We start from the raw sequence: 9,953 nt of genomic DNA, 5'->3' as shown, positions 1-9,953 counted from the left end.
TTGGCTGCAGGGCTGCCTCCCCCTGCTCGGGTTTTCAGGTCCTGCCACTCAGCTAGAAATCACGGATGACTGTTATCAGCGCCGAACACTGATTTTCTCAGTGGGCGGCACTGATAGTATTCTTTCAGCTGGTATCCCGCTGGCAGTTCTCAGTGGGACACCAGCTGAAAGCTCCGAGAAAACTGCAGCTGTTTGCATATACAAAAAAGCTGTTTTGTTCTTGAAGCCATCACAGTAGTATCCCACTCCGCCTGCATTAACTCTTAAGTAGCTAATTAGCTACTTAGAGTTATGCAAAGCTGATTGCTCAAAAGTGTCACTCCAACTAGTTTGAGTGATCATCTTTCAGTGTAAATGGACCTTTATAGTAACATAGTATGCTAGGCAGAATAAAGAGAAATGTCCATCTAGTTCAGCCTGTTTCCACCCCCCATGTTGATCCAGAGGAAGGCAAAAATACCCAATAAGGTAGAAGCCAATTTACCCTATTCAGGGAAGGGGGGGGGGAGAGAAATTCCCTCCCTCGTGGCAGCGGAGGAGGTCATTTGATCCAGATTAGGTTTGCAGGAAGCCACATGATATAGAACCACATAATAAACACAGATACAATACATACACCTTTAGGCCTCCTGCACACGGGCAGATTTGCACTGTGAAATACAATGCGGGATTCCACCTTCGGATTCTGCAGCAAATCCAGCCCATAGCATACTATGAGAAAACATGATTTCCTGCCTACGAGTGGAAATCCATTGCGATTTTCTGCTCGCGGCGGAGAAATCACAGCGTGCTACGATTTTGTGCGGGCTATGCATGGCCGGCTTCCACTGTCCGTTCCTCGGCCATTCTGCAATCACCATTTTCCCAACTATTTGTCATGCATGCCAAAAAAAGGCTAAATTGATGACACCTTTTTGTGGTCACTGTTTCTTGGCAATATGTTTGCTTGTGTTATCTCCAGTAGGCACAAAAACCCCATTAACTGTGAATACAGTGTATTACAATTGTATGTATACATTGACAATAAATATATTATATACATTTTATGTTTTGCTATTTCATACAAAAGTTCAGAAATGCTTAAAAATACTTTTGCATTAATGAAGAATACTACTTCCCACCAATAACATGGCGGCCTACTGCAAGAGAAGCGACAGGAAGTGAGAATGTTCAGCTTGTATGCTGGTTCTTTGTATTGCCGCGACACCTAGCGGTGGATTTTCAGAATGACACCACTTAAACTACTTGCTGTTGTGAACTCCCGCGTGATCTGGCGCGGGAAGTGGCCTGCAGCGCCGCCGTGTGTAGGCCGTGACTGTGGCCGGCGGCTGGTGCCTTCCCTGCCGGTGACTTCTCGCAGCACATGTAAGAGGCGGCCGCCACCATGAGCAGCCGGGTGTGCAAGAACTGTGGCTGCACGGACATCGATGTTGACGCGGCCCGCGGAGATGCGGTGTGTACGGGCTGCGGCTCGGTGCTGGAGGACAATATTATCGTGTCTGAGGTGCAGTTCGTGGAGACCGGAGCCGGCGGTTCCTCGGCGGTGGGGCAGTTCGTATCGTCAGAGGGTGAGTGACAGAAGTGCTGCCCGTGGGGGCGGCACTGCCGGCTAGTGGGGGGCCAAGTCATCTGTGTGCAGCAGGGGGCACAGTGCCCAGGGCTGGCAGAAGAGTGCAGCAGTGGGGCAGAACAGTTCTGGCCACTACATGTCCTGCTGCATTGGTCTGTGGGCAGGAGCCGGGGACAGCGGGTCTGTGGGCAGGAGCCGGGGACAGCGGGTCTGTGGGTAGAAGCGGGGCACGGTGGGTCTGTGGGCAGGGGGCAGAAGTGGGGCACGGCGGGTCTGTGGCCAGGGGGCAGAAGTCGGGCATAGCGGGTCTGTGGCCAGAGGGCAGAAGTGGGGCACAGTGGGTAGAAGCGGGGCCCAGCGGGTCTGTGTGGAGTGGGTGGCACAATGGTCAGGGCACAGTGAGTAGAAGTGGGGCACAGTGGTCTGTGTGGAGTGGATGGTAAAATGGCCTGTGTGCAATGGGGCAGCAGCAGGGTACAGTGAGTAGGAGTGGGACACAGCAGGTCTGTGGGCAGTGGGTAGAAGCAGGGCATAGCGGGTCTGTGGACAGAAGCAGGGCACAGTGGGTCTGTGTGGAGTGGGTGGTATAATAGCCTGTGTGCAGTGGGGTGGCAGTGGGTAGAAGCAGGGTACAGTGGGTCTGTGGGTAGTGGATAGAAGCAGGGTACAGTGGGTCTGTGCACAGAAGCGGGGCACAGCGGGTCTGTGTGGAGTGGGTGGCACAATGGCCAGGGCATAGTGAGTAAAAGTAGGGCGCAGTGGGTTTGTGGACAGAAGCAGGGCACAGTGGTCTGTGTGGAGTGCGTAGTACAATGGCCTGTGTGCAGTGGGGCAGCAGCGGGGCACGGCGGGTCTGTCTGCAGTTGGTAGAACTGGGGCACGGCGGGTCTGTCTGCAGTGGGTAGAAATGGGGCACGGCGGGTCTGTCTGTAGTGGGTAGAACCGGTCTGTGGGCAGTGGGTAGAACCGGAGCATGGCGGGTCTGTGGGCAGTGGGTAGAACCGGGGCACGGCGGGTCTGTGGGCAGTGGGTAGAACCGGAGCACGGCGGGTCTGTGGGCAGTGGGTAGAACCGGAGCACGGCGGGTCTGTGGGCAGTGGGTAGAACCGGAGCACGGCGGGTCTGTGGGCAGTGGGTAGAACCGGAGCACGGCGGGTCTGTGGGCAGTGGGTAGAACCGGAGCACGGCGGGTCTGTGGGCAGTGGGTAGAACCGGAGCACGGCGGGTCTGTGGGCAGTGGGTAGAACCGGAGCACGGCGGGTCTGTGGGCAGTGGGTAGAAGCGGGGCACGGCGGGTCTGTGGGCAGTGGGTAGAAGCGGGGCACGGCGGGTCTGTGGGCAGTGGGTAGAAGCGGGGCACGGCGGGTCTGTGGGCAGTGGGTAGAAGCGGGGCACGGCGGGTCTGTGGGCAGTGGGTAGAAGCGGGGCACGGCGGGTCTGTGGGCAGTGGGTAGAAGCGGGGCACGGCGGGTCTGTGGGCAGTGGGTAGAAGCGGGGCACGGCGGGTCTGTGGGCAGTGGGTAGAAGCGGGGCACGGCGGGTCTGTGGGCAGTGGGTAGAAGCGGGGCACGGCGGGTCTGTGGGTAGAAGTGGGGTACAGTGGGTCTGTGGACAGCAGGACATAGCGGGTCTGTGCTGTGGGTAAAACCTGGTAAGTGGGTAGAAGTGGGTCTGTGGACAGTTGATAAAACCAGGGCCCAGCAGGTCTTCGAGCAGTTGCAGGGCACAGCGGGTCTGTGTGGAGTGGGTGGCACAATGGCCAGGGCACAGTGGGTAGAAGTGGGGCACAGTGGGTAGAAGTGGGGCACAGTGGGTAGAAGTGGGGCACAGTGGGTAGAAGCGGGGCACAGCGGGTCTGTGGACAGAAGCGGGTGGTACAATGGCCTTTGTGCAGTGGGGCACAGTGCTCTCTGTGCTGTCAGCCCTCCCGGGTATTGCCCTGTTACATGCGCTGCCTCTCCCCGGGTCCCCCCCTCATCCTCCTCCTGTCCTGTATCTCCGTCCTAGGTGGGTTCTGTTACATCAGTGAAGCTGCAGGCTGGAAGGAGGACAATGATTAATGGGAAGAACTGAGGAGCAGCCGTTGCCCATAGCAACCAGTCACAGTGTGGCTGCCATCTTTCAGATGGGTTGATATGGGCTCTAGCTTTCTGTTGTCATTCCCTCACAGGTAGGGGGCGCTCCGGTGGCCACACATTCATGCTGTAGATCAGTGTGATTAGTCTGTCCTGTCTTGTAGGATTTGGTATATATATGTGCCGATCCCGCACCTCCACACTGGTGGTGATGGTATACAGGACTTGTACGCTGTGCTCCTGTACACATCAGTGGTTCGCGGCTTCTGTTAATATCCCAGGGGCATTGCGGGGGCCGCCATATTTGTAGCGCAGCGTTGTAGATTTGGTTGCCTGTTTTCAGGATGCAGGATGTGGTCCACACGCTCCAGATAGGCGGTGTCCGTATGTTACTCCTGTTTCTCGGACGCAACAGGCGTCCTATGTGAATGAGCCCTAAAGGACCAACGCAGGCGTGCGGTCAGCAGATCGTGGCGGACAGTCACTGCATGGAGAACCAGCTGAAAGGCACTCTATCCAGCAAAAGCCTACAATGTAACAATGTCTGACTAAAGGCTGACACCCACTGGCGATATTTTCTTTCTTGCGCTGCGAGAGCATGGGAAAACTCTCGCAGCGCAAGAAAGACGCTGAAATAAGACCGGGATATCGCCAGTCTTTTCAATGGGTCCCCATTGAAAAGATATGGAGAATACCGTGGACTTCTGCCACAGCTGTGACAGCTGTGGCAGTAGTTTCCTTCATCTCTGCGGGGACGGCGGGGATGAAGGAATCTGGCAGAGGTGCAGCATGCTATCCCATTGCTTTCAATGGGATCGGCGCTGGTTTGTAGCAAACCCTGCAGTATGATTTTTGGGAAAGGGCTTGAAATATAAACCCTTCCCTGAAAAGCATCAATGAGTGGTAAAAAAAAAAAAAAAATTACTCACCTCCTGCGCTCAGACGCATCCTCCAGCTGGCTCCCCAACACTGCTGCCCAGCACGTTCAGCAGGCGGGGATTTAAAAATCCCCGCCTCCTGAAAGGGCTGTGTTGATTGGCTGAGCGCTCATTTAATGTAGGCTCATCGCGGAGACCTTTTAGTCCTCCTCCCCCAGGGGGCCAAAGCTGTAAAGCTCATTCACATGGGCGTAAATACGCTGCGTGTTTTTCCAGCATGTAATGCGCAGTGAATAGAACCCATTGATATTTGGTGGAGGGGAACAGAGGGCAGCATGTCCTATTTGGGTGCGTATTATGCACATCATAGCCTATAGAAGTGAAATGTGTAATCGCACCTCAAAACAATGGGTTCGCCTCCGTATTTTACCTTTATTTACTTATTTGCCCCACACCGCTTTTGAATAAAACAAATTCGAAAAAAGGGGTGCCAATCATACGCAGCAAAGAGTTACTGATATAACTACAGCTCCCTGCCAACAGCACAGCTACATTGGCAGAAAGTGCAAAAAGTAATGGGCAGCATGTCCCAGCTACCCTCCGATCCTGGAGATACAAAAAGGGCCGCACCGCTTCTCTGACTTCCTGTTGCACCCCGTGCACTAGTATGCATCGGTAGTCTAAGGCCCCGCATGCGGATGTGATTGGCTGCTGCTGCTCACATGAGCAACCCTGATCAATCACAGCGCCTGTATAATGTCTGAGGGCAGCTTCAGATCTTCAGCAGGGATTTCCTGCTCCATTCGGGCCGGAGTTTCAAAGGCAAATGTGAAACCGGCCTTAGATTAATCGTGCATACTACAGTCAGAGAAGCTGGTGTGGCCATCTTTATTTCTGGACCAGAGGGTCGCTTTAACTCCTCAACGACCGCCCATACCTCTTTTGACTCAGCTATCGGATGACAGCAGGGACGGAAGAAACTTGCTGTAACAGCAGGGACAAAAGAAACTTTTGATCCCCATTGTTTAACCCTTTACATGTCGCTGTCGGTGCGACCGCAGCATGTAAAAAGCTTTCAGAGGAAGGGGGCTCCCTCTCTTATGCATCGGACCCCCAATGGGTTTCTATGGCATCCGGAGGCTTCAATATAGTCTCCAGAGGCTTGGCTATAACCTCCAGGTTTGCCAGCTATGGTGACCTATGCGGGTCATAGGCTTTCTAATGCACTACTATACTTCAGTACAGTAGTGTATTAGAGGAACGATAAGAGATAAATTATGCAATATTTGAGTAGTTTGGATTTTTAGGATTGTGGCAATACCAAGTTATTGTCTAGGTCTTTTTTGTGACAGACAGAAAAGTTTTTTTAAATGAACTTTTATTATTTTATTATATCAAACATTTTTATTAGACCATATATATATATTTTTGTACGTTTTTCTATCTTTTTCCTGTCTCACTAGGGAACTCGACGATGTGCTAGTCCGTTAGTACAATATACCGGAATACTTCTAGATTGCAGTATATTGTCCTTTTTACGTCAGCCTGTTAAGCCCTGTCACAGGGAGGTCTTAATAGGCATAAATCTGTGGTAGACCACGCTAGCTCCAGCTAAGCTGTTGTAGGTTTTAGAGCAAGTCCCAGGCCCCCCCCCCCCCCCCCCCCCCCTTCCAAGTGGTCACGGGTGTATGCGTATGCCCTCAGTCGTGAAGTTTTTAGGGCTCCTGCACACTGGTGAGAGCGATACCTGGCTGTGATTCACTCTCACTGGATGCGAGGTGTTTTCATGCATCCCTGTGGGGGTTGCCCTCATCCCATTGCTTACAGTGGGGCGGTAGCAGCGCCGGCCCCATTGAAAGCAATGAGAGCAGATCCCGATCAGTTGAACAAGAACCATGTTGCGTATAATATCCAATATATAATATAATAACCTAATGAAGGGGCCATTTAGTTTTATGATTGTTTACTACTACAATCCATACGGAGCGTGACCTGGACAGAAAGCATTGTCTCTAACCGAATATTACATGTTGTTCCCCCGCTTGTCGCTTCCCCCGGCCTGTGACCAATAGGAGTGGAATTGGTTTTACATTTTCTAATTGGATTTGCTCTTAGCAACTTGACATAAGCGGAAAATCAATAAATGTCAGAAAATGCATGTTTCTGGCGGTGCAGGCGGCTGGCGAGGCGTTCGCTCTCCTGCTAGTGACATTATTATGCAAAGCAAATATCCACTTCTGAGCTTTTCCCGTCATTGAAGTTGGAAGACCTCTTCAATCTGCACCTTGATCAGACCCGGGACAGCTGGACGGGAAATCAATCGCGCACCCCGGCTGCCAGGCATTCTGCCATTACAACACGGACACTATTGAACCAGGATGCTTAATAGACTAGCGGGCGCTGCTTATATAGAAGTCTTCACAAGTGCAGCCATGTATACAAGAGTAAGAACTGCCCTGTGTTTCCATAGTCGGCAATGGGGCTTCTTTTTTTGGAAACATCGTGGGTCAGATGTAGATTAGACATGGTCAGGGGGATTCGGGCGCTGAGACCCTACTTATCTGTGGCGTAAGGCACCTTCCATCAGAGGGACTCTGACAAGTAATGGTTCATAAGTTGTGTGTCTCGTGAATTAAAGGGGCATTGGTTATATCACATCACAGATCTATTTTGCCCATGTACACGTTAAAGGCAATGTACACCTTTACGTTTTGTTTTCCTCTCTTTAATCAGTATTTTTGAAATTTAAATCTTTGTAATTGGTTTTTCTTAAGAAACTCTGTTTTGATTTCCATGCTTGTATTAATTTTCAAGGCACCGCAGACCTGAAATCCTAGCAAATTGTTTCACTGAGAGTAAACTGAATGGTTGTTTATTAGCTCCTCCCCTGGCCCGCTCCCGTGTTGTGAACATGCATTCACTGATTTTCGACCTAGCTATTACAGAGGGCTGTATGACCATGCCGGGAATGTTGGAAAAGATCAGGACGACAGAGTAGAGAAAATTATCAGCAGAGAAGAAGAGTGGATGGAGAGACAGCTGTGTAATATTGAGTGGGAGTGGTTATGCTACACAGCCTCTGAAATGGGAGATGATGGGGGTGGGGGGTTAGTTTCTGTGCATTTATGAGAGGGACTTGTTGATCAGTGCTGAGAACACCCCTGAGCCAGAAACTTGATTTCTCCTCTGTGAGCTGAAATCGCAATTGATTTCCGCTAGTGTAAGAAAATGCTGCTTTTTCCATAGCATGCTGTGGAAGGTATTTGCTGTGGAATCTGGAGGCGGACGCCTGCTCCAGATTCCGCAATGCAAATCTTGGCTGTGTGCAGCCGGCCTTATATTGGAAACTGTGAACAAAGACATGGCTGACAGCTGAGCTTCTGTAATGCCTTGGGGTGATTGCTATTCGCTACATTACTATATACTAGCCTGATTTGAAAATGACCCCTTCCAGAATGTAAATCGTTGAAGCAAGCTTGGGCAGATACTGACCCATCAAGGCATTATGCCTGCAGAATCATGGATAAGGGCCCATTTACACGGAAAGATGATCGCGCAAATGGCAGTTTGAGTGACAGTTTTGAGCGATCACTTTGCATAAGCTCTTAAGTAGCTAATTAGCTACTTAAGAGTTTATTAGCATGTAAATGAAGGCGGACGCTTAATACAGAAGACAATGGGAGTGCTGTCATCTGCATACAGCTGCTTTGTTCTCAGCGCTATCACTGAGAGCTCCGAGCGGGATACCAGCTGAAAGAATACTATTGGCGGTGTTCCGCTGAGAACTCAGTGCGTGGCGCTGACGAGGCTGGTCGTTGACTTTTAGCTTGCTAAAAGTTAGCGATGAACAAATAGTGCACGATGGGCGCTCGTTTAGGCATAACGATTATTGCTCAAGAAATGGCTTTATAGCGAATTTTCAGCGTTAATCATGGTGTCTAAATGGGCCTTACGACTAGATAGGCTAAAGGGTTTGTCTGTTTTGGACAATCCCTTTGTTATTCCTGATGATAAGGATGGTGGCGATCACAAAAAAGTTTAAAAAGTAAAAAAGAAAAAGCACAAGTTTCACCTCCCCTCATGGATCGGATTCATGAGGGGAGGTAAAAATACTCACCTCGGGTCCTCCGCGATGTTTTGGTGTACAAAAAATTGAAGTTTTGTATCCCCTCACCGATGCGATCGGTGAGAGGAGATGAAACTTTTTACCGGAGACCTCTGTATTTGAACCCCGACGCGATCCTCCTCCATGAACCTTCCCGGATTCTGCACATGCGACCGCCGGCAAAACACCAGACACATGCGCAGGAGTCGGGGAGCACAGGAAACTTAAAATCTCCTTGCTCCCAGCGACCAACGGTCGCCGAGAGCCTGGAGCGGTGACGGGTGGCCTCGTTGAGTGGTCCCCGGTCACATGATAAAAAGGTAGCGCTCTAACAGGTCGGTCTCACATGACCGGATAGGAATTACGGATTCCGCATGCATCTGATCCGCGGTATTACGCAGATCAATCGCATTGGATTACACAATTCCGCTCACATTAGCGGGTCGGAATTGCGTAATCCACTCGCAGAAAAGAGAACGCAGCAGGTTCTATTTTACCGCGGTTATCTGCAACATAGAGCCCATTGTGCTCCATGGTCATGGATATACCTGCAGCCCATACGCAACGACGTTGTAAACGGGCTGCTGTTACCCGCGTCATCGCTAAGCGACGGTGCGGGAAATACAAACAAAAAAAAAAAGTACTGCGCATGACCGCCCGTGTAATAAGGCAGTTATGCACAGTACATTACGTGGCCGTACGCAGGGTCACAGCCGGGCTCACAGCTGGCCTCCGCAAGCAGATTCCACCTATGGCTGCGTAAGCCCGGCCTTATTCAGATCGCTACCTGTAACACGCAATTTACAAGAAGCCCCGGGAACGCTCGCCTTCATGCAGTTCCTGGAACAGCTTGTTGAGAGTCTTCTGTGTGAGACCGCCACACCTCGGCAAGCTTACGGAGACTCACAGTGCGGCACTTTTTACGGAGATTAGGGCCGCAACGGGAATGTTACTAAACACGGGACAAACGGGGGGCTCCATTTTGAGGTGAACGTCTTCATTCCTATGTGCACTGTACAAAAAAGCTGTTTTTAAAATGACAGAATTGCCAAAAAAATGAAAATCACAATTTTTTCCTTTTGCTTTGCCTGAATTCATTCCAAAACTGTGGGGTCAAAATACACAGTACACCCCTAGATAAATTCGTTAAGGGGTCTAGTTTTCAAAATGGGGTCATTTGTGGAGGTTTTCTATGGTTTTGGGCGCTCAAGAACTCTACAAGTGGGCAATGGGGCCTAAAAGGACTTCAAGCTAAATTTTTGTTCTGAAAAACACTGACTACTCCTTTCATTTTGGGCCCCGTTGTGCATCCAGATATAAGATTA

At 50.8% G+C, this 9,953-nt stretch overlaps 1 protein-coding gene across 2 annotated transcripts in view; it reads left to right on the top strand.

Annotated features, from left to right (window-relative positions):
- The first annotated feature begins 1,268 nt into the window (after positions 1-1,268).
- BRF1 (BRF1 RNA polymerase III transcription initiation factor subunit) overlaps positions 1,269-9,953 on the top strand; it is a 286,967-nt gene continuing 278,282 nt past the window's right edge. The window contains exon 1 of one of the 2 annotated variants that reach the window (XM_066608177.1): positions 1,269-1,568. In XM_066608177.1, coding sequence (XP_066464274.1) covers positions 1,385-1,568 — 184 coding nt within the window. In that variant the 5' untranslated portion in view covers positions 1,269-1,384. The remainder of the gene's footprint in view (positions 1,569-9,953) is intronic. The other variant, XM_066608176.1, reaches the window with a different exon arrangement.

This window comes from Eleutherodactylus coqui, chromosome 6 (assembly GCF_035609145.1).
Source record: "Eleutherodactylus coqui strain aEleCoq1 chromosome 6, aEleCoq1.hap1, whole genome shotgun sequence".
Classification (NCBI taxonomy): domain Eukaryota; kingdom Metazoa; phylum Chordata; class Amphibia; order Anura; family Eleutherodactylidae; genus Eleutherodactylus; species Eleutherodactylus coqui.
This window is presented reverse-complemented; position numbering and strand designations above follow the sequence as displayed.